At 39.7% G+C, this 25,108-nt stretch overlaps 1 protein-coding gene across 1 annotated transcript in view; it reads right to left on the bottom strand.

The window, feature by feature from the left end:
- Nucleotides 1-653: 653 nt before the first annotated feature.
- Nucleotides 654-25,108, bottom strand: part of stxbp1b (syntaxin binding protein 1b) — a 29,643-nt gene continuing 5,188 nt past the window's right edge. Inside the window, exons 2-20 of the mRNA XM_034595772.1 lie at nt 22,337-22,386; nt 22,128-22,209; nt 20,464-20,540; nt 19,454-19,532; nt 19,007-19,110; nt 17,214-17,362; nt 16,407-16,491; nt 15,501-15,631; nt 15,026-15,133; nt 14,113-14,173; nt 13,095-13,160; nt 12,264-12,344; nt 10,668-10,806; nt 10,250-10,359; nt 9,735-9,836; nt 7,951-8,036; nt 7,702-7,856; nt 6,545-6,668; nt 654-1,774 (exon numbers count right to left, since the gene is read on the bottom strand). Coding sequence (XP_034451663.1) covers nt 6,559-6,668; nt 7,702-7,856; nt 7,951-8,036; nt 9,735-9,836; nt 10,250-10,359; nt 10,668-10,806; nt 12,264-12,344; nt 13,095-13,160; nt 14,113-14,173; nt 15,026-15,133; nt 15,501-15,631; nt 16,407-16,491; nt 17,214-17,362; nt 19,007-19,110; nt 19,454-19,532; nt 20,464-20,540; nt 22,128-22,209; nt 22,337-22,386 — 1,775 coding nt within the window. The 3' untranslated portion in view covers nt 654-1,774; nt 6,545-6,558. The remainder of the gene's footprint in view (nt 1,775-6,544; nt 6,669-7,701; nt 7,857-7,950; nt 8,037-9,734; nt 9,837-10,249; nt 10,360-10,667; nt 10,807-12,263; nt 12,345-13,094; nt 13,161-14,112; nt 14,174-15,025; nt 15,134-15,500; nt 15,632-16,406; nt 16,492-17,213; nt 17,363-19,006; nt 19,111-19,453; nt 19,533-20,463; nt 20,541-22,127; nt 22,210-22,336; nt 22,387-25,108) is intronic.

The raw sequence follows: 25,108 nt of genomic DNA, 5'->3' as shown, positions 1-25,108 counted from the left end.
TGGAAGTAATGAAGGTTATAAAACTAGATTTTGACAAAAACACAGCCAAGCAGCACCCACCTTGATGCCCTCATCCATTCTGTTATATTATGCTTTAATGTCTTAAATTTAATTACTTATAAAAAATCACAACTCCCAACATTCTGACACTCCAAGAAGATCAAGTTTTTTTCTTTCGGTCAGTGCTGAAATTTTATGAACATTGGTTGGACATTCAGAGCTTGTTGCAGGAAATGAGTTTTTAAGGTTTTAATTTCTTAACCCATATTAATAGAATATCCCAAGGCAAAACGTTGTTCCTGAGTTAGGAGAGACACCCTAATTGGAACAGACTCAGGACCTACTTGTATCACTAAAAGACTTATTATAGTGATAAAAGTAGGTCCTGATTCTGAGTAAATGAGAGGCAGTGTAGGTGATTCATGACTTCCAATGATGTTGATGCTATATTGTGCTATTTACTTTGTTCCGGGCACTCATGGCTTTTCATTTTTAGACTTTCAATAGCTGCCACGAGAGAAAAGACCTTCTCAGCACATGTGTGATTTGTGATAGATTGCATGTCTTAGTGACAGGTGCACTGTCCTGCAGTCGTTACACCTTCACTCAACAAAATTCCACTGTGTGTGGGCTTTTAATATTTTGCTCTCAAGTTGATCGATGATCTTGGCTTTATAATAAATAGATAAATAAATAAATAAACATAACTGACTTGACGGTTACTTGAGAAGAAATATTAATGTTGTCATCCCTACAAGTTTCTATTTAGATGACCTGTGCTCACACTTTGTACTTTCAAGAGCTCTTGGATATTTCAGGATCATTTTGACGACCGCTGCAGAGTTAAAGGAAAACTAAATGAAGAGTTTAATAGAAGCCGCTTTATTAGCTCAACACATATCCTGCAGCAAGCATTGCTCATGCATGTGGACATAAAAACACAGACTTTATACTGACCTCTCTCCTCATACACAGTTACAGAAAATCACTACAACAAAAAAAAACAGTGACAACACTGTGGTCAAACATGGGGGATCAAAATGTAGCTCAATCTCTACAGGAAAAAATACAAAGTCAGAAACACTGCTGAGTCTTGAGACAATGCACAAAACAACTAAACTGTATATTTATCTTTGAGATGCCTAATCTACAGTTAGATATAACTTCAGAGTACATTGGCATTTCCAAGGTCAGACACATCACAGTAAATCTGTCTATTTATACAGTAGTGTGTGGTTGTATGGAAAGCACTACATTAAAACTGGCATGCTCCAACAAAATAAAAGAAGGAAGCTGTGTACTGGTGGGGGATGGGTTATAGTAGAAGTGAATATACTGTGTTATAATGTTCCATCATAACTGAGAAGCAGTGGACCATTGTTGGAGCATATACTCAACACTCTTGATTCTACAGTTCTCATTTATATCCCATTATCTCCAGATCTCATCCAGTCATCTCAACATCCCTTTTCCAAATGATCATCACACAGAGCACAATGGACCACACAGAACATAAATTCAGTCTCTCCCAATACATTTTGATCAACATCAACACGCTCAATTTAAAACACAGTTTGGTTTGTGGGTCAGCAGCCATTGAATCCTGCACAGCATCGAGTGTATGTTTGATGTGTCATGCTGGGGGTGGGGGCTGTTATTTATGAATGAGGCTGAGGAGGGCGAACTACAGGAACTTCTTAACTGGTCTGTGTTTCTTTCTCTAGGTCTTTGAGGGTTTTCAGAAGGCGAGCAGGGGTGAGGAGTTCAGTTGATCCTGAAAGACACAAGAGGAACACATCACTTTTCGATCTCGATCTCAAATACCAAAGAAAGGCACTGAAAGTCCATACACTTCACTGTGTTTTTCCTTTTGTCAATCAGTTCAGATCAGTCTCATATCCCAAATAATTCAAGTGTTTTTCATTCTAAAATTAAAGGGTATATTTCCAAGGTCTTCATTTCAAGAGTCATTCCTGCACCATTGTGGTAAGCAAGTTATTTATAGAAATCACAGAACTCTAAACGCACAGACAGACGACCAGGCAGACATCCGGCCTAGTATCTGTATATTAGACAATTTACACCTTATAATTTACACCCAGAGCAAATGACCAGTGTCACTGCAGGAAGAGAGCAGTGTGCCTTACTGTCTACTGTAATGGGCCGTACGGAGATCCCATATCTCTGGACTGGAGTCTATGAATCTGTGGTCGACCCCACAGGGTTTTCTCACTTAAGTGGCCTTAAGGTCTTAACCTTACTTTGTACTCTTGAGATAATGTATGGTGTGATTTGGTGTCAGTTTGGTTGCAGCTGATTGGGCAATGCAACTTACACAGTTATCCTTATTATTGGTCCATATGACACCACATATGCTATTGCAAGTATTGTCCTCCCAACCATTTTTCATCACCCCCATCTATCCCTAACCTTCCCCAGTCCCGCCGCCATGTGCAGATATAAAGGAAGTTAAAACTTCAAATCATTTCTTCTTTTCTATTTCTTACCATATCTTATACCAATGGCCTTGTCTGGTGATAGAGTTGGTTTTAACAAACTACAAAGTTAGCCAAAAAGTATTAAAATAAAGTCAAACGTATGGTCTTATATTTTTCAGATGACCATGGATGCATTATAAGAGTTGGATATCATGTTGCAAGATGGCAGCTCCCAGTAATTCCAGTGATATATGTTAATCGTGCACATCCATTGATAAGGTTTTGATGATTGTGTTTGAGGTCAAATTATCTTGAGCATAACGGAGCTGTTTCTATGAGTTTATAAACTGACTTCCTGCTCTGATCCACTGTACCAAAAAAACTGATAATCTGGATAACCTTTGATTTTATTTACAATCCCTCATTATCCCTAATCTTACTTTGGTGAGTATAATTTTACCAATACTGATACAGATTAATAAAGACCAAATGAAACAAAGACCACATTGATATTAACTGGAATCATCCTTTCAGCATACATTTCTGAAATGATTCCAAATATGAAAAACCTTCAGTACATGTGGATCATCTGTCATTTTGGAATTTAAGGAACCTATAGGAACAGGTTTTGTAAAACCACTGATGAAGCCGGATTCATTTTTTAACTACTTCAACAGAATGAATTCCTCCATTACCTTAACTTGGATTTCAGTTTCACTCGAATGTCCTTGTGTGTTGTTGTGGTGTTTGTGTTTGTATCACTCAGCAGACTGCAGGTTGAATTAAGGTGGTTGGTTTAGTCCCGATTAGCTTTTTTACAGCTGATTGTGCTGTCAACATTTATTTGATTTTGATACTCCACTCTGATCTATATCTGGTTTTCAGAGATTTTCATATTAATACAGTAATCTGGTATTATTGCATACTGTATCTTGAATACATTATACCATTTGATGAGTTAGTGTAATTAAAGTTCTGCACAAATTATTCTGAGCCTTAAATCTAGTTTTCATGACATAGGTCACTAATGTAAAGGGTTGTGCCGTTCTGGGGAATACTTATGGAATCCCTGAGAGATCAGAAGTTGAAGTTTTTTTCTCGTCTGCTCTTCAGGGCCTCCATTGATCTTGAGGGCTTTCTAATTTGAATTATATTCTACTTAACTACTGCTGAGCTTACGTAGTTAGAGATCAACCTCTGATGAATGCTGGGATATCAGCCTGATAGGGGCGGGATTTTAGAGATGTGGAAATTTAGAAATGCTGACCAATAGGAGCACAGAACTCTCTTTAACTTTACTTCTATACACAATGCAAGTCATGACAGACTACAAGCTATGACTGGTCAGGATCCAGCATGTAGTGACACATGTGTATACAGTACATTACTGACATGATGGCACAACTTCTTTGAGTGCCGTTACATGAATGTTCCTGCCAGCGTGCATATAAAGATTTGATTGAACTAGTTGAAGGCATTCAGAATAGAATAGAATAACTATGAAAATTTGTTGAGCAGTTCTTCAAGAAGTGAGACAAAATCACAGTGTCTGTCTGTGAGGACGAGGCTGCACCTAGAAGACAAGCGCCAAAGAACTGTGTTGGAGAAGAGAACTGGACTGATACAAATAAAGGAAGACAAAGCAACAGAGCAACAAATCACACAGACAGCCCTGGAGGGAACAAAAAGGGAAGTGAGGTACAACTACCAGCAGCGTTCAGACAGGAGGATGCATGACCTTTGAAAATCAAAAGTTCTACATTGCTGCTGTATTGAACTGTGGTTTGAGAAAAATGAATCGCTTTTCAAGCTTTAGAAAGTTTCTTTAAAACCCAACTGGGTAAAAAATGCCTGGATTTCACACTCACACACCAGCAAGGTAGTTGTATTGATTAACAGATTTGCATTAAATTAATGATGAAACAAATCTTTCTTTTTTTTTTACTATATATTAATCACACAATGTCTTTCCTACGGATTTTAGGGTGTATGGGTTTTTACCCCATTGTTCAACTACCATTGTATTTTAAGATATTCTATACTGTGTCATAGGTTAATCACTGGCTACAGACCTACATTATCTTATTTCATACTCTTAGTCAGCTTCATTTAAAGAGAGAAATTTAAATGTTGGTTTAAATTGCACATATTATTGAATGATCAGTTCAGTGGCCCTGTGTTAAGGACATAAACTAACCACAAACAGACACAAAACAACAACAAAAAGGAATAAAATCACTACAAACACACAAATAACAACTAAACAATACAAAACAACTGGGTGTCTTGCTTCTATGGGTAGGAAAGTTGAGGGACATGCTGTGTCACAATCCATCCATGACTTCAGTGCTGGTGATGGTCTTTTGTGTTACTTTGGTGTGGTGTCAGTCTTCATGGTGCGGCACATAAGGGGCTCAGCATGCCTTAAAGATAACACTCAGTGGAAGGTGAGGTAAAAACCTGCTCACGGCCTCTTCTGGCTACATCCAACTGCTCTCCTAATCTGTCTTTTATAACTTCGTTGAGTATGAATCACACAAATGTGAATAACAGCAAGCACCTATGTCTTCTTGCTTCGTTACACATGAGGAAGACATGTGAGGAATGACAACTAGGAGCTTAAGAAAAGTTCAAAAGCCATACGTCTATCTGACAATTTATTATAGAGTAGGATCAATGTTCTTGGCCCCTTTATCCTGTTGTGCCTCACTTGTGTCACCTGTGCACCATTTTCTGTTTAATCTTTATAATCTTTACACTCACCAAAGTTTGAATAAGTTACTTTTAGTTTATATTAACTGTTATGTGTAGCCCAGAGACTGTATAAAACTGTCATTGTTTTGTCATGAAACTGGAGCCATCTCACTTCATAAAAGTGGAGAGGGCCAACAGTTTCACAGAGAGGAACTCCAAACATAGAGAGAGAAATGGATCACATCACACTGCTCAGAACACAATTATACCTTTGCTATATGATTTAAATCGTATTAGTACTTATTAAACATAAAAGGTTGCTAACCAAGGTCCAAACTAAATGTTTCCAGTTGACATTTGCTTCTCACTTGGAATACAACGCAGCTACATGTGTGCATGCTGATATGTTGTGTTCACATGCTTTGGTGATATAATATATGCCAAATGGAGCTCTACAGGAAGTAATCTCTGGATCTTAACTGGTGTAAAACAGCATATTGTTTCAACCAGGGCTGGACGATATGACTTTAAATCAATACTACGATTGTTTCAAACGTCTACCTCGATTACGAGCAACAATGAAGTTAAAACACTGCGTTGTGTCATAATCTGCGGGAAAAACTTCTATCCTGTCTGCAGGAGTGTGTGTGTGTGTGTGTGTGTGTGTGTGTGTGTGTGTGTGTGTGTGTGTGTGTGTGTGTGTGTGTGTGTGTGTGTGTGTGTGTGTGTGTGTGTGTGTGTGTGTGTGTCTGCTCATCTCTGCTTTTTTTCACTGTGTATAAATACGTGTCTCATAAACTCTCGAGCGAATCAAACAAGCACAAAATAAACTGCAAGAACTGCACGTGTCCTAATAACTTCTGAATTGTGTTGATGTTTACTGTTAATGTGTAAAGTGAGCGCAGATCGGCAGGAGAGTGAGGAGGGAGGACATGCAGCAGGGTAATACAGGCCGCTGCTGCAGTTGGTGAATGCACGCATTGGGGAAAGTATTAACCGAATTAACTGAAATGAGCAAGATTAAGTCGGTTAGAGGTTATAAAAGGCGGTTTCGATACCTTCTCGGTTAATTAGCCAGCCCTAGTTCCAACACATGTTGTTGTGTAACTTCTATGAATCTCATTGTCAGAACTGCCACAGATACTATATCCAGGATTATTTACCTTAAATATATGTGCTGCAACTTCTCTTCCTAGCAACATTATGTGTATATACAGTGTTAGTGGGAAACAGTGAAGCCAGGGATGTAAAAGGAAAGCACAGATGATACAAGGTAAGATTGCCAACAAGACACTGTAGTGGAAAATATGAGTCAGTAAAAAACAACTGCAGGGATCAGTGGGTCAGAGTGAGTCACTGGGCACACAGGTAACACTGGGATTCACAAATCACATCAAATCCTGTGTATTTACTTCCAAAGGTCTTTTCATTCTGCAGGCGTCTCCTCTGTGGCCTCTGGTTCGGCATTGGGGTCCAAGAAGTCTGGGTGCTGTAGTTCCTTTAAGTACTTAGGTGGGGTGAGAATGTGGGTGGAACCTACAGGGAACACAAACCTGAAATCTCAGCACGGACTGAATCCTGGGTGGAAGCTTGTTTGTTAAAGAATCCATGTTAGTCTTATAACAATGAAATATATGAATTCACTGAGGTATTGATGGAAAGTTGCAAAATGCTGCCAAATACAGCCTGTCCTCAGACGCTACAGGCAAGTGGGACAAAGGACTGAAGGCCTGATGATATCTGAACTGCAGAGGATGTAGAGGAGTCACTTGTTTTCTCCTCTCTTTCCCAAACCTGACACTGCATTTACTGAAAGTCACAATAACATATCAGCTCTCACAGAGAATGTGATTAATACCATTACACAGGAGTCAAGCCCTGATGAGTCAGCTGCACAGAAAATACAGTAAATACTGGATTTATAACACACACACGTCTCAACATCACTGAGGAGGATTTAGCAAACCTTTACCAATTTATACGAAGATCAAACAAACTTTTGTCGATATGAAATATCTAATGAATGCTGCAGATCACAGCGGACATGTAATTTCAAATACAATTTTTAAATGAAAACTGAATTCACTAATTTAAATATACTAGAGGATAGTATTAGTAGTAGCATTACTTTTGCGACCCTGCATCAGAGGAGAGTTTATTCCCATGACATTCTGAATCCGACATTCTTTATTGTATGTGAAAAGGATCAAATATAGAGACATGCTCCAATGAACCAATTCAGTTCTGCATCTCAGACAGTTTTGATAAGATACTTAAACAGTTTAGCATGAAATCTGAACACCAATGACTGACTTCATATGTGTGGAACTACAAAAAGTCTGGATCCTGCACTTCCCATAATGCAACTTGACCGCATCTTTTATGCGACACTTCCTCCCAGGTCAGTGCTCACGTCTCTCAAACTCCATACATCTAGTGGCTGGGTTATTTTCTCAGATTTGATAAAGTTCCTTCAGACATTATGACCTGCATGTGTAAAACTGGCAGAGTGCCTCTTTAAGGGATGCTGAATACCCTGGTCAGCCATGTCTCTGTTCAGTGAACTCACCGATCAGGGCCTCCCACTTGCCATTGGCCTGGGTGACCTCATACACGCAACGCATCTCGCTGTACGTCATCCCTCCGATAATGAAGATGATGATCCTCGGCCCCGTCTTAATCTCTGTGGGGCCTCTGTTCTTGTGCCAGTTACCATAGCGAGCACTGGATGGCGAGAAAAATGAAAATATATATATATAGCCGTTTATACAAGTTATGTGTTCAGTTAAATAAAAGCACCACACAAAAGACTTCACACCTGGATGGAGCACTGGCTTTGGAGGACACTTGTCGCTGGGAAATATACGGGTACAGTTTGGGGTCAAGTTTGTCCTCAATGGCATCCTGTGGGAAAAAATACAACAGTTAGCATCACAAACACACTCATCTATGTTACAGTTCCCAACTAAAATACTATCTAAAGCCTCATTCGCCCTTTCTATCCACAAAGGCCACCTCCTCTGCAATAAAGCTCACGAACGTGGACAGTATATAAAAATGAACAACGCATCTCCACTTCTTCCCATTATCCAGAAATGCTGTCATTTGCACCAATGATGTTATTGGGAGCCAGAGTCTGTGCAGTAGTTATCGTGCTATCGTGGTCACTGGACACGTGTCAATAATTACATTTCACCTAGTTTTGATAGCATCAAATAACTAATTAAAATAAATCTTAATGAGCAAAAAATGAGCACTTGGACATATATCAGTGTGATATGAACTACCTAAAATGACAGAAACCATCTTTGAGAAAAATGTATCTGATGGGTACTTTTTAGTTTGGCCCAGGTCCCATCTGCTAACCTGGAGGAGGCAAGGTTTATTACCTATACTACAGCCAGCAACCAGATGGCGATTGAATGATTTTGCCATACTCAGCTGTTATCGCTGCCAGGTTTTGACCTATTTTTGAACTTTTCCTTTTGCCTGTCCCTCTTTTTATCTAGCTGCTGTGAGGTTAAGTAGACTCTTTAATGTTATGTATTCATACAAATCCATACTCAAGTCCATGTACATTAATGCAGTGTATAAAAAAAATACTGACCAATTGTTTTACTGAAATACCTAAAGCAAGACTTACGACCTGCTTACCCTCTTTGCCTGAATCCACTCATACAAAAGAAAAGGTACCTAGTGAGAAACCGAATCCATAGCATTCACTATAAGTTAAATAATAACAAAAGACAAGTGTAGAATTTTTCATTTTAGTTCTTTGTTTCTGAGTCGTGGCATAGGTCTATACTGGCATTAATACGTTTCCCTCTATGTGATTAGCCAAAAAAGAGTTGTTGTTTTTTAAGTAGGGCAAGCCCCTCTTCTTCTAGAAAATAAGATGCATTAAATAGGCTACAACATGATCAGCCAGTTTGTAGAAATAGAGCATTGTGGCTGTAATTGTTACTGGGGTGGGGGTGAAATGTTAAACTTCATACAGTATATAAAAAAAATGAAAAACAATGACATTAATATTTATGTAAAGCATGTGAAGGAGGCAGGGCCCCCTCTCTCACTGAGAGAAATATTAAATGCAATATTAACCAGATAAAGAACATTTAGTGACAACATGTTTTTTTATTAAAGTACTTTTAAAAAGGCCTTTTTAAAGTGAAAAAGTAATGTAATTAACACCACATGAGTGGTGCAAGACTGAAAAAATATGAATATTTCTTTTAAACTAATTGATGTCACATATCATTTAACTATAGTAATCAAGACAATGGTTTAAACTAATAGACTTCAAGTGAATAAGGGTTATAAGAACGTACAAAAGCTTGCCTATCTCTTCCCCCAAACCTATCCTGCTTCGGGCCCCCAAATGTACAGGGCCGGCCCTGCCTCCCATAGAGAAATTAAACCAGTCTGAATGGGGCCTTATTCCTTCCTTCAAAAGAACAAGTTGCCCTGTCAAATTAACTGGTGGAAGATTTATCATTCTAAGAAAGATTACATTTTGAAAATCAGCACTATTAATAAAACACTGTTAAGATGCATGTGTGCAGTAAACATTAGTGTGTCGTCATTCTGCCACATGTCAGGTACCTCAATGAGGTCCTTGACATGAGGAGTCCACCTGGACAGCTGGTAGGTCTGCTCACTGATTCGCTCTTTACGATCCGGCTTCTTGGTTTTCTTTGCGATGCCCTGTGAACAAACCACACTCAACTCTCATGTTCTCCACTCACATCAGCAGATCAGCTCACTGAGGCAGATGAAGAGCGTGCCATTTTTAAGAATAGATGCCAGATGATGATCTTGATCCTGATGAGTTCGAGTTATTTTGGTTCATTTAGGCCTCAAAATATTTTTTATATTTTAATCTTTTTTTCTTATTGTGATACTGGGTTTAGGAAATAGTGGTCATCTCAATGACTGTGGCATGAGGTTTAGAAAACAGAAATAATAAAAACACTTTCTAACCCTATTAATATATTTCATTATTCTATATCACATATCAGTGGTCCTGAATAGCAGTTTTAATGGAAGTATTAAGGACATAGTGGACAACGTGCCTCAGGTCAAAGTTTCTAATGAGACACTGAGCCAGGACAGCTCACCTCAGTGATAATAGGAACACCCATGTGGGCCATGTTGGAAATGATGTCACTGTCCTCTGGTGGGATGCTGGCATGCTGAAGGAGCTTACACAGGTTCTCCTCAGTCACCCCTGACACACGCACATGCAGACACACAAAACACATGCAGCACAGATTTTCAGTCAACACATGCAACACACACATGCATGAGAGCAGGCACATTTACAAAAATGGTTAAATGCATGCCAATACAAGGTAAACTGAGAATTGACTAGCACAAAAAAACAAAACAAAACAAGAAACATGAATGCAAACATATTAAGATTCAAATTAAATGTGTGGAAATACAGGAATAATGTCACATTCTTATTTTCTCTCTCTCCTTCTAAAGATAACATTGATATGAAAAACGACAGGAGCAGGACAGTGGGGATCTGACCGTTCTTGAGGAAGATGTAGAGCAGGATGATGCGGATCTTGTCAGTGACACTGACATTGGGGTCTAGTAGAACGGGAACAATGAGCCTCATGGGATCCTTGATCTTCTCTCCCTCTGCATCTGTGCCCATTGCCAGATCCTTCAAGGACAGAGGACAGAAGAAGCCAAAGCTCAACATGACGTCCACATAAGATCCATTTTAACAATACATGGTATGTGGTCTAGCTATCAAGACATTTTCCTGGAGTCCGTGAGTTAAGTTGTGGACTGAGTGACATTTTGTCAACTGGCACAATTAAAACGGTGGAACATTAGCTCTCAGCACTTCAGTTGTGTAATATGGATGTACAGACAAGTGTCACTGAATTTATTTGATACTGAAGAGTAGTGGTGCACCGATGTATCGGCCATATATCGGTAGCGGCCGATATTCGCCTCGTTCACCGATAACATTGGCCGATGTTCATTGGTATGTTTTCTGCAGCCTGCCAATCTGGCATCCAGATTATGGTACACTGACGCCGGGTTTACACCGGGCGCTGAAGCGCCGCGCCGCGCAGCGCAGCGCCAAGGAAAGCCAGGCGCCTCCCATCCACCCCCTGTTAAACCTTTGTGCGGTTCACATGGGCTGCAATGCGCCGCGCTGCGCCAGCGCCCTTCACCGATGGTTTCAGCGTGCGAGCGAGCGTATCACGCCAGGAAACAGACTGAAATATGATTTTAAACGATATAAATGACATATTTTATATGATATAAATGATCAAATATGCATCCCATACTTTGTATTCCCCTTCTGTTGTCCTGGAGTTTTAATTTTCCCAATTTTCCCAATCACATAATTAAATGTCCCCCTCTGCCCATCCACTACAGCCACACAAGCAGTCATATAGATAAAAAGAGAGAGGGGGTGGGGGGCTAAAGGCTTGCTTGGAGAATACGTCATTTACCCCCGACACCCGACATTGAACGGGTTACATACAACAACAAGCGGAGAATCGCGGGCTGACCGGCGCAGAGAAATGCGGGTCCGGTGTGCACATGCGCAACAGGTACTACATACAAACAGCAGAGACAATGTCGGCAGCGTCGGCTGTGTGGGATTTCTTCACTGTCTCAGAGAAAGATCGCCGTTTAGCAATTTGCAAGACATGTTCAGCCGACATTTCAAGAGGGGGTAATACCACCAAGGATTTCAACATGGCATCTAAAGTTACACTTGTCACTTTTTCTGTTTTTCATATTATTCAAGTAATAAACAAATATCGGTATCGGCTATCGGCTAGATTGTTGTTTTAAATATCGGTATCGGCCAAGAATTTCCATATCGGTGCATCCCTACTGAAGAGCTGATGAGACGAGCTGTGTCACAGCCACTGCCCCCACCAAGCACTCCAAGCAGTATCTTTCCCTCTGTGCCTCCACCACAAGTCTTCAGTGCCACCCAGAGGTTTGATATCCTCTGTACCAGGTAACAACATCCTCAAAATGACCTAAATACCTAATCCACAGGCATGAGACTGAAAGTTCTGAAAGTAAAGCACACAAGCATTTTGCACACAGTCTACTAAATAATCAAAGGAGGTGTCTCTGATTTACCTGTTCTACACGACAGAGTTTGTCCACAGTACCCTGGTAGCGGTTCATACAGTCCTCAGCCAGGTGGAGATGAGTTGAATACTGAGGTCAGAGAGGACAGATGCTTAGTGTCAGTGAGTGATTTGGCAGAGAGGAAAGAATCGACTGCATACAATACTAAAAAAGCATGTTGTTTACACATTGGTCACTGTCAGCATAATGTAGAGCAGCATTGTTATATTTTGGGGCAGAAGGTAAAGGTCTGTCAGGAGGTTGTGAGGATTCCATGATGGGCCATATATTATGAAAACAGTACAAAATAGTACAAGTTAAAAGTCAAATCAATAGTTGCATCTGATGCTCATCTTCTGTTCAGATGCCTTACATCAGGTTTATATTGTGTAGCCTGAACCCAACACAATACAGGGAGTGATAGAGTGGCCACTTTACCTCCCACATGAAGTGATACAATACCTCATGGTGCTGAGTTTCAGACTCACACCTACCTGCATTTCCCGCCAGTAGAATGACAAGCTCACCAGTAGCAACACTCCTCTCCATTCCTCTGCTCTCCTGTTCTACATTCCCTTATCAGCTCTATGGTATGGGCGATTTATTGCTTTATTTCCACTCTCTCTCTGCCAGAAGCCTTAGCTCTCCAGCACCTGATCATGTTTGGGATTTAACCTCAGTCCTTTGTCCCTCGTTTGCTGGCTTCACTTTTTGTATCCTATTTTTTCTTTCTAAAACAAATTCACATCTGTCTCCTGAGTCGTGCTCTTGGGTCCCCTCTCTGAGAGCCATGACCATGCTGTACCTACACATGTACAGTAGAAACACCTGAGGTCCTACCTTACTAAGCTCCTTCTGATACTGGGGCATCTTCTTCAGCATCTGAGCCAGTTCCTTCATGGTGGTCTGAAACACACGGATGAGTGAGAATAGTTAATTACAGTTTTCCTCTGATATATTACTACAGTATTATGTTTTGTATAGCATTTAGGAACTTTTACTTCAATACTATCAGAAGCAGATAAGGTACTTTTTATTACATTATGTTTATATGACAGCTATAATTATTAGTTATTAAGAATTATTTATATTTATCACACTAAAACTTGTGCGTTGACCAAAACCACAATTGACGATGAAGCTGCTGATAAGTGAGGACAGGTCAGGATAATTACAAATTACAGTTGAGGTAGTTTACTTCATATTTAGGTCATGCAGACCATTGACAACCAGGACACGAGAGGAACTGCACCCTCTAGTGCAGACGTGGGTGTATTTTCTTGAAAGCTGACCCAAACCTGCCAGACAACATGAGCCTGTGAATGATGGGTTTGACCAGTGCACTACATCACTAAGTTTGCTGTGGCCATGCTCTACATGTGAGTATAATAATTGACGCATCTCATTAGAGACATAGCATTATACTTGTGCCACGCAGCAGCTGAGCTAAGGGGGGGGGGCAGTGGTGGGTATAACCCTAGTGAATGGAAGCGTATTTGCTTCAAAATCATGTTTGGCATATGGCAACAAGCAGAGCTATGCGACGTCAAACTAAATTCAGTGTGGCTATCGCTATGACAACTGTTTAACTGATGCCCAGATTCAAGAAATGGTTACAAAAAAGATACAAATAAAGAATGTATTCTTTTAGTTAACTCAGATACTTTTAATGGAATGTGCTTCTGTTGACTTGGTGTCTTCACCATAATACAGTATTTGAATTTGAAGAAATAGTAAAAATCCCAGTAAAGTACAGGACTTCTGCTTTTGCTTTTTCTTTTCGTGAAGGACAGTAAGGAGCAGCGACTCGGTCACAGATCCTGAAACCATAGCAGAGTGAGTCCAGTTTGTCCTTTACCTTTTCTCCAGTGTTCACTTTTTTGTCGGCAGAGAATTCTTTCAGAGAACGGGTCACAGCCCTGTGCAGAGGATTGAAAAAGAGATGGTCAGGAACAACAAACTGGGGAGTTCTGTATCATATTCCCTGAGATGAATAACGGTTCTGTGGTGTGAACTGGCTCAACACTGCTTCTACAGATGGGCTCAGATTCAGATTTCACATTCACATTTAATCGTGCAAAGGTTTTTTAAAGGTTTGTTTGATTTAAAAAAAATTGCAAAAAAAAAAGGGCAAAGGCTAAGATGCCCCAATTGTTTAGTATAAAGGTTCTTTGAGTTTGATAAAAAAGAAATGTTCTAAATAACATCATCCTATGTTGACACCTAGACAGCAACATTTAATTATGGTGTGGTATGTTTTAGTTTTATTTTATTTTATTTTTCAATCTTAATAACTCTATCATTTGGACTTGTCATCAATAAAAAAACAAATGTTAAATGTATATATCCGCCTTTTGTCATTTATCTTTGCATTCCCACAACAATATACAGAGATTGTGATTAATCTGATTAAAAATTGTAATCATTTGACAGCCCTAATTTTTATTTATTTTTTATTATATCAATATATTTATATATGTTGATATAATATGAAGGACTTTCAATCCCTGGCACCCTAATTTAGATGTAATAATGTGTAAAATGTAACCAAATATATCTGTTGACTTTTTGGTCTTTGATTGATCATGAGGAGATTCTACCATGTGCCCTTGTTGTTTCCATGTTACCCTCCTTTTGTCCATGTCGGCCTATGTAACATTTCTCTGTGACAAAATATTTTTCAATTTAGTCTATTTTAAAACTCGAGAAGGAAGTTGCTCTTGTGTTTTGTTATACCATGCTGTGAATCTGTATATGTCGACTTCACTCACGTTGACACCTCGGCGATGTGTTTGTGTCTCAGAGTCAGCCACAGGTCATCGTCCTCATCCAGCAGCACCTCCTTCATTCTCGTCTCTCCCATCCCACTGGTCTCAAAACTAACAGAGAGGGTGAGAGAGGTTACAGTCTGCAGGAGTGTTGCTTAAAGAGAGAGTCTTCTATTTGTTCAAATAATTCACAGTGGACATGAAAGGATTTTCCAAAATAGATCAGCACTGAAGAAATGTATTATCTGTTTGTTGGTGCCGGATATGTTATGCTTCTTCCTTGAACTGAGGCAGGGTTTTGTTTAACCATATAGACTGAGACATTTCTGTTGTATTTCACTTAAAGAGCCGTCTGGCCACCACTGAAGAATATAACCACAAAGTGGCAGTAACAATAATAACAAAATAAAAGACAAATACTTAAATGACAGCCCAGGCTCAGTGACTCCTGGCAGCTGTCCTTCAGTAGTGTCTTTACCTGTAGACATCGTTCTCGACTCCCAGCAGGTCGTAGGCCATGGCCTGCAGCGTGAGCTCATGCAGGACAGGTGTCACGGGGTCGAAGCCACGATCCAGAATGAGGAGCTGAGTACGAGACTTGTCTGGACCCTGGAGGAGACATGAAACTCTGTGGGAGCTGACGGATAGGGTTTCTTACAGCTCACCATTCCACTGTATAATGCTGCATTTCACAGTATCTGGTCAAACAGATGTTGATCATTTTTGCAAACCAGAGACTTTGGTCATTAACACTTTCCAAAGAATACGACAGCTACAGCTGCTGATTAAACATAACGTCTAAATTGATTAACTTTGGACTTTTTAATAATCTATTTATAATAGTCTCTAAATTAAAAGAGAAGCATATCATTCTTCAGCTGGAGTCAAATCATGAAGATCAACCACATTGGAGTTGTTATCAGGAGAGGAGGAGCTGCTCTCCCACTGACATGCACAGGCAGAGACACACGTCAGCTACACAGAGACAGTGCTCTGAACTACATGAACAAATTACAATGGCGAAGAGAAGTAAGCATTCAAAAGTGAGGTTACACTTACACCGAGGTTATATATGTGTCCACCAATCAAATTCAATCGTCTGCCTCCACTGCTGAAAAAAGCTCCTGGAGGAATCGTCCTCAAAATTTATTTAGTTTTTGTGTTTGAAAAATCTGAATATATTCATTGTCTTAATAAGGCATGTATTTATTTCATTATCAACATTCAGGTCAAAAAATGCATGATGATGTTTGCAAATTATCCATATACGATATGTGCTGTGTCACGTGAGTGCCGGGTTATATATTTTTGTACATATTGACTGTTCCATGATGCATCTGGTTCTCATCGTTAGTAATTTCGTCATTTAGCTCCAAATCCCTACCTCTCCCATGGTGGGGTCATCCGCCTTGTAGCCATCCAGCTTCTCCTGAAGCATCTGGGCCAGAACTGCACAGTCTTTGTACTCCCTGAACCCACAAACACATACAGCAACTCACAAAAACAGTTTTCTAACCAGGAAACACTGAGGATGTGTTAATATACCTCACATTAATGGCTAATTAACTTAATAATTAACTTATCAATGTCTCTAAGAGGAGAATAACACTGTAAGCAATTACAACTTAAAACTCAGTCAAACCTGAAGTTGAGAAATCATTAAATACAGCTGAAGTGAAAAGTCCATTGTCTAATCTTAGTTTGTGTCACAGAGTTCTTTGTCGAACAGTAATGACTTAAATATCCTGATAGTTAGAAAAAAAGCCTGAAAAATCCATGCAGTTCTGATACATGTACTGTAGGATGTCATTTGTAGTGGTGTTGAACTGCTATGGATTATACTGTGAGTGGTTCCTACTATTTTGTTATTACGTTTATTCATAGAACGGGTGGTTGTGGCTCAGGGAGAGGGTTGTCCATTCTGAATTGTCATTGGGCAAAAGATACTGATTGTCTCTGATGGCTGTGCCGACAGTGTATGAATGGTGTGACAGAAAAAGTGCTGCATGTAGAAGTGCTGTATGAATGTATGTGTGAATGGGTACATTTGACTTGTACTGTAAAGTGCTTTGAGTGGTTGATAAGACTGGAAAACCGCTATGTGAATGCAGTATATTTACCATTTACGATAAATGCATTTTAAGATTTGCACAGAAAAAAGAGACTATTGAAATGTGCTGGCTGTTCTTACACTCTGTATCGGACTCCAGGATACTCTTTGAGTGTGGCACAGAAGGTAGCGATCTGCTCAGCACAACGCTCCAGCATGTTATTCTTCACATCAGCCTTAAAGGGGCTGTAGAAGTCCTGAAAGGCATCCAATTTGTCCAGGGAGAAGACCTGGGCACAGAGGACACAACAAAGAGACAACTTGAGGTTCAATGTCAACTTTATTTCTGTTTCCAACATTTAAATTCATCAATGCTATGCTGGTTGTCTACATGAAGATATTAACCTATAGGCTGCATTTGACACAGGTATGCATTACCATTCTTCATTATATTTAACGCCCTATGACGATCTAAATGAGGTTTTGGAAGTTATCATCTATTACATAACATTATTACATATTACATTATGTACAGAAATCGAACACTTGAGGCAACTTTTAATGATAAAGTCATAAATGAAAATGTATTGGTCTCCAGAAGCTTCTATCTATAGGCTGTCACTAATTAAACCCTTTACCACACCCCTTTACAAGTACACATGCAACCATCTGTTACTGACAACAATCACGTGATAACACTCCCTGTGCTTTCTCCTGTCACACGTCTCATCTGTGCTCCCATTGCCTGCAGAGTGTGTGCACTGGTTGCATCAGCCAATGAGGCAACAGGAGAAAGAGGGCAGGGATATGGGGCTGGTTTAATATGTTCCTTCCACTGCAGGATTAAAATTACCGGACAACAGCAGAGGATTGACGGCTAAAGCTGATCCAACACAAAACACTTTCAGACTAGTCTTCACTGTGTCTCCCTCTGTTGAAGAACTGTGTCAATGTCACAGGAAGAGAGAGAGGGGAGGGGGGGGGGGTACTCTGACTGTTCCTACACCAAGGACATGGGACCTACTTCCTACCACCATTACATTTTAATTTATCCATTATTTATAACCTGATTCTGTCATCTTGATCTCGCTGGGCCGACTTAACAGTGTCTTCATGTAAACCCTTTCTAAAACTTGAATGTGATTTAAATGTTAAATTCAATTAATTTATCTTTATAAACAGGAGATATACTGCAGGCCTTTATGGTTGAAGCAATTAAACATCTGCTTGAAAAGGCTACTCTTGACCCAGATGTTTGAGCCACCAATACACCTATATCAAGGTTTGCTTTCATTAAAAAACAATGAGGTGATACTTTGCAGAGGAAAGGCCTTTTTTGCAGTCAGTAAACATGCTTTTGGGACTCAACCAACAATGCTGGTTTAAGTCATACTTATCATATTTCAATTTGTACATTTTTCTAAATGACTCCACATGCACTCAAAAGTTAGTTATGGAGTTCCACAAGGTTATGTTCTTGAACCAATACTTTTCGCTTTGTATGTGCTTCCTTTAGGCAATATATAGAAATATCAGAAAGCAGCACACACATTTTCATTGTTATGCAGATGACACCTGGCTGTACTTATCTATGAAGCCTGACCTTAAAGGTGAGTTTACTTTTGTAGAGATAATCAAACTCTGGTCACCATGTTTTCTTTATCATTCGTCACATCCATCCAAATGTTCTTACAGATCCTGAGCAATGATGCACAGTATACACACACACAGAGTTCAAATAATGTAACAAGACAACCCCCCTATACACTGCATCTCAACATAAAAACAAACACCAGTCAAAGTAGACCTCGAGGCAGGTTTCTCTGCAGGTTTTACACACTGTTGACTGAAATTCATCCAAACCGGATTTATCCCACCTGAAGTAGATGGTTACGAGATGCCGTGGTCTAATTCCAGTCTGGACAGAGTCTTACCTGTGATTCATAGGTCAGAAAGGCGATATGGATCTCAGTCAAGGCCTTCATGGCTTTGGAGGCGCGGGATTTGGTTAACAGTCCAAACAAGGTGTCTGGGATCGCTGCAGAGAATCAAAGAAAACTAGAATTACCGCACTATGGGTTGTATCCCTCTGCACACCAGTGCAGTTTCCGTGTTCATATTTCGACATACTTTTTTTCCCGATTCATATAAGTTCACTGTGATCTTTGACCACTGAAATGTAATCACTTTATATCAATCAATCAATCAAATTTTATTTGTATAGCCCATATTCACAAATCACAATTTGTCTCATAGGGTTTAACAAGGTGTGACATCCTCTGCCCTTAACCCTCAACAACAGTAACGGGAACTGGCTCGGTTAAATGTGAGTTTTTAAATGTTACATGTATGCCGTGTTTGGGTTGAAAAGATTTACTCACTGTCGGTGAAGAAGACGTGAGCTGCCCGGTACCTTGGAGTCTGTGGGTCTCTGAAGTCATCGATCAGACTCTCAACAGACTTGGACAACAGAGAACATGTTGTGACTAAGCAACTGATGTTTCTTGTGTGTGTGTTTGTGAGTATGTCTGCTGGTGTGTTTGTGAGTGTATGTTTATGATTGTGTTACTTACTTAAACATAATCTAACGTTTAAAAGAAACACAATTACAATTGTCTTTGCCACTGCCACCCAAGCTAACTATATCTGTTTTCCAATTCAGGGGCCACCTCCTTTAAATTTGAAGACCAATTGTTTCAAAGTGGCAATCGGTGGGAAATATGGTAGCAGATGACAAAGACCAAACAGAAATACATTTTCAAATGTTAGTATCAGACTCAATAAGTGCTGGGCGATAAGGCCAATAATTATATTACGCTGAGCAATTTTTATCAGTTCATTTACATAATTATCATGATAAATATCACATTATAGTTTGTGTTAAGTTTAAAGATTTTTGCTCCTGAGTGAAGCAGAGATTGAAACACAGCAAAACGTTTTAAATCTGAGGTAGATTAATTCTATATTATACCTCCTCCTTGTGCTTACACAGTGCATGAGCAATATATCGATATACATTATAATACACTTTTGTTATATTGTTTACGATGAAAATTATATTGTGTCAATTATTGATAGTGTTTTATTTCACAGCCCTAGACTCAATCAAATAGCTAATGTTACAAATGTAAAAAACAATGGGCCTTACAAAAAACATTTTCGTGTTATGTGACATTAGTGAATCACGCAGAAACATCCTCCTTCAAATACACCATCTCACTTCAGTTCGGCCTCCGAAGGATGTGGCCCCTGAATTGGGACTCTAACTACTGTTACACCTATTGTAGTCATAGAATGAAGGCAGCTAATAAGACATTAGTGAGTAACTGTGAAAATTGTTTTTCTCTACTATAGAAATGTAAAACGCTTGGAGAGGAGCTGTGTGATTTACCTCATCCGAAGGTGTGATCAGGTAGATGGCCTCCATGCTGGGTAGAGGCTCACGCCGCTTCGTTATGTCTTCTACAACTGAGGAGTAGAAGAAAACAGCATTAATCAATACCTGTCCATCCAGCTCCATTGACTGTGAGTGTGTAGTTTGTCAGACCCTCAGAGCCCTCACATTAGTCAATGTTTAATGCTTGGACAAACTCTTTACTCTTTGCCTTACTCACAGTTTTTATTTCTCAAAACACTTATGTATGTTGGATCACTTTTTGAAATATTTCTTTGCTGAGTCCTTTGAAAGAGCAGGAACCAAAGCCATTATTTACGCTTCGGGATATTTGTGCTATATATGATGGTTAAATGACTACGGTGTGTTGTTTTCTCCATTCACTGTGTTGGTAATAAGGAGTGAAGAGATAAGTTAAGGGCTTCAGTCTCATAATGCTACTCTCCTATATTATTGACTAACATTAAATCATATTCTGCCGTGACATCCTCAAATGAAACTACTTAGCTGAAATCAATTTCCTTTGTATGCTTCTATAACAATTGTGGGTAATTAATCTTTGGCACATTTATTTGATTATTACCATAGACACAAGTTTTTTAAATTATGAAGCATGTGTGTGTGTGTAAATGGTAAATGGTTTAGTATTTATATAGAGCTTTTTTAGTCTTGATGACCACTCAAAGCTCTTTACAGTACAGTTTTACATTCACCCATTCACACACACATTCATACAGTGCATCTATTAGCAGCACTTTGTTGTTCTATGAGGGGCAATTCAGGGTTCAGCATCCTGCCCAAGGACACTTCGGCATGCAGATGGGGACTGCCGACCTTCAGGTTGGAGGACGACCGCTCTACCCCTCAGCCACAGCCGCCCATGTGTGTGTGTGTGTGTGTGTGTGTGTGTGCGTGTGCGTGTGCGTGCGTGTGCGTGCGTGTGCGTGTGTGCGTGTTCGCGTGTGCGTGTGCGTGTGTGTGTGTGTGTGTGTGTGTGTGTGTGTGTGTGGAAGAGAGAGAGCACTGTGATCTTAGCTCCACTGTACTAACGGGTTTAATATTAAGATCACGTAGTAGAATGCTGTAATATCACTAGTATATCTCTAGTGTGACTGACAGTGATCAGTAAATAGTAGTAAACAGGAGTAAACAGATGATGAGCCTGATGAAAAACCACCGATCGAGCAGCTGTAATGATGACCAGTTAACAAACTGTACATACTGTGCACCAACACACTTATATAAGGACACTGTGCTGTTTCATGGATAGTTATTGTATATGCTGGAACTATATCTTGACCAACCACAGCAGTAACTGTGTGTAGCTTCCTGAAGTCTTGTCAACCAGTGACGTTGTGAGGTTTGGTAGCACAATTTCCACAGAGACAAAATCCAATAACCTGTCCTCACTGAGGCAGCGGCACCGCCAGATAGATTGTCAATAGATAGTTTTCGCATATATAATCACATAACAGTTGTTGAGGAATGTATATTTACATTCTACTACATTCAAGCTCATGTCATCTACAAAGCCTTTGTACATCCACATGACAGTAGGTGTTATTAGATCCTCTTAGCTGAACTAAATTAAATGAAATTGCACCACTGACTTCAGAGCTACAGCTGAAGTGACCTGAGGTGACCTGGGCAGTTGTACTTACTGGTGATTCCCTCTGACATGATGTCTGTCATTTTACAGCAGGAGGAAATCATCCTCATACTCAGCTTGTCCACCACCAGCACCTAGAACACAAGTATACACAGCAGCAGCTTATTTAAAGGTTTTTCTTTAGGATATTTTGAGTGAATCTATTTATATTCAATTTCAGGATGAGATAGGAAAGACTGATTAGAATAACAGGGTCATTACCTTCCACTTCCCTTTTTCTCTTGCCTTCTTGATGACATTGTTCATTATCTCTGTAAAGAAAGAAAATGTTAATACCACATTATTAAACCTGAAAACTTGTATCTCAGAAAATGATAATAAAAATACGAAAATAGACTTGATTGTAGCGAGCTATCTTGACTAAAGATAATTTGGATGTAAACTTTAAATTGGATTTTTGGGCAAACATTTCTGCCAGTACTTCTGCACCTCTTCTCCAAACTCCTAATGTAGGGATTAAAGGAACGGCATTAGGCTGGTTTAAGTCATATTTATCAGATAGATTTCAATTTGTTAATGTTAACAATGACTCCTCCATTCTATTAAATTCAATGAAGTTTTATTGCACACACAAGTTATTTACGGAGTTCCACAAGGTTCTGTCCTTGGACCGATACTCTTCACCTTATACAGGTGCATCTCAATAAATTAGAATATCATGGAAAAGTTCATTTATTTCGATATTTCAAATCAAAAAGTGAAACTCATATATTATATAGGTTCATTACACACAGAGTGAAATATTTCAAGTGCTTATTCCTTTTAATTTTGATGATTATGGCTTACAGCTAATGAAAACCCAAAATTCAGTATCTCAGAAAATTTGAATATTACATAAGACCAATAAAACAAAGGATTTTTAATACAGAAATGTCAGCCTACTGAAAAGTATGTTCATATATATATGCACTCAATACTTGGTCGGGGCTCCTTTTGCATGAATTACTGCATCAATGCGGTGTGGCATGGAGGCGATCAGCCTGTGGCACTGCTGAGGTGTTATGGAAGCCCAGGTTGCTTTGATAGCGGCCTTCAGCTCGTCTGCATTGTTGGGTCTGGTGTCTCTCGTCTTCCTCTTGACAATACCCTATAGATTCTCTATGGGGTTCAGGTCAGGCGAGTTTGCTGGCCAATCAAGCACAGTGATACCATGGTCATTAAACCAGGTATTGGTACGTTTGGCAGTGTGGGCCGGTGCCAAGTCCTGCTGGAAAATGAAATCAGCATCTCCATAAACCTTGTCAGCGGAAGGAAGCATGAAGTGCTCTAAAATGTCCTGGTAGACGGCTGCGTTGACTTTGGACTTGATAAAACACAGTGGACCAACACCAGCAGATGACATGGCTCCCCAAATCATCACCGACTGTGGAAACTTCACACTGGACTTCAAGCAACTTGGATTCTGTGCCTCTCCACTCTTCCTCCAGACTCTGGGACCTTGAATTCCAAATGAAATGCAAAATTTACTTTCATCTGAAAAGAGGACTTTGGACCACTGAGCAACAGTCCAGTCCTTTTTCTCCTTAGCCCAGGTAACACGCTTCTGACTTTGTCTCTGGTTCAGGAGTGGCTTGACATGAGGAATGCGACAGTTGTAGCCCATGTCCTGGATACGTCTGCTGGCTCTTGATGCACTGAATCCAGCCTCAGTCCACTCCTTGTGAATCTCCCCCAAATTCTTGAATGGCCGTTGCTTTACAATCCTCTCAAGGCTGCGGTTATCCCTGTTGCTTGTGCACCTTTTTCTACCACACTTTTTCCTTCCACTCAACTTTCTATGAATATGCTTGGATACAGCACTCTGTGAACATCCAGCATCTTTAGCAATGACCTTTTGTGGCTTACCCTCAGTGACTGTGTTCTGGACAACTGTCAAGTCAGCAGTCTTCCCCATGATTGTGTATCCTACTGAAGCAGCCTTAGAGACCATTTAAAGGCTCAGGAAACCTTTGCAGGTGTTTTGAGTTAATTAGCTGATTAGAGTGGGACATCGTGAGTCTACAATATTGAACTTTTTCACAATATTCTAATTTTCTGAGATACTGAATTTGGGGTTTTCATTAGCTGTAAGCCATAATCATCAAAATTAAAAGAAATAAACACTTGAAATATTTCACTCTGTCTGTAATGAATCTATATAATATATGAGTTTCACTTTTTGAATTTAATTATCGAAATAAACAAACATTTCCATGATATTCTAATTTATTGAGATGCACCTGTATATGCTCCCTTTAGGCAACATCATCAGAAAGCACCACGTAAACTTCCATTGTTATGCAGATGAAACCCAGCTGTACATATCTATGAAGCCTGTTGAATCTAATCACTTAGTTCAACATCAGGAATGTCTCAAGAACATCAAGGCCTGGATGACCCAGAACTTATTACTTCTTAATTCATACAAAACTGAGGTCATTGTAATTGGCCGTAAACATCTCATCGAAACACTGTCGGACCAGATAGTCACCTGGGATGGTGTTAGTTTGGCCCCCAGCTCCACTGTGAGGAACCTTGGAGTTATGTTTGACCAGGACATATAAAACAGGTCTCTAGGACAGCTTTCTTCCGCCTGCATAATATTATGAAAATTAGGAACATCCTGTCTCAGAAAGATGCTGAGAAACTAGTACATGCATTTGTTGCCTTTTTTATTATCAGGATGTCCCAGTAAGTCTGTGAAAAGCCTCCAGCTGGTCCAAAATGCTGCAGCACGGATGCTGACAGGACCTAGAAGGAGAGACTATATTACGTCTGTCTTAGCTTCTCTGCATTGGCTCCCTGTAAAATTCAGAATAGAATTCAAGATCCTGCTCCTCACATACAACAACAATCAAGCCCCTTAATATATCAAAGAGCTCATAACACTGTATTGTGCAAATAGATCCCCTCTCTCCCACACCACAGGCTCTCTTGTGATTCCTAGAGTCTGTAAGAGTAGAATGGGAGGTATACTTCTGCTACCAGGCTCCT

Source organism: Hippoglossus hippoglossus, chromosome 9 (assembly GCF_009819705.1).
Source record: "Hippoglossus hippoglossus isolate fHipHip1 chromosome 9, fHipHip1.pri, whole genome shotgun sequence".
Taxonomy (NCBI): Eukaryota; Metazoa; Chordata; class Actinopteri; order Pleuronectiformes; family Pleuronectidae; genus Hippoglossus; species Hippoglossus hippoglossus.
This window is presented reverse-complemented; position numbering and strand designations above follow the sequence as displayed.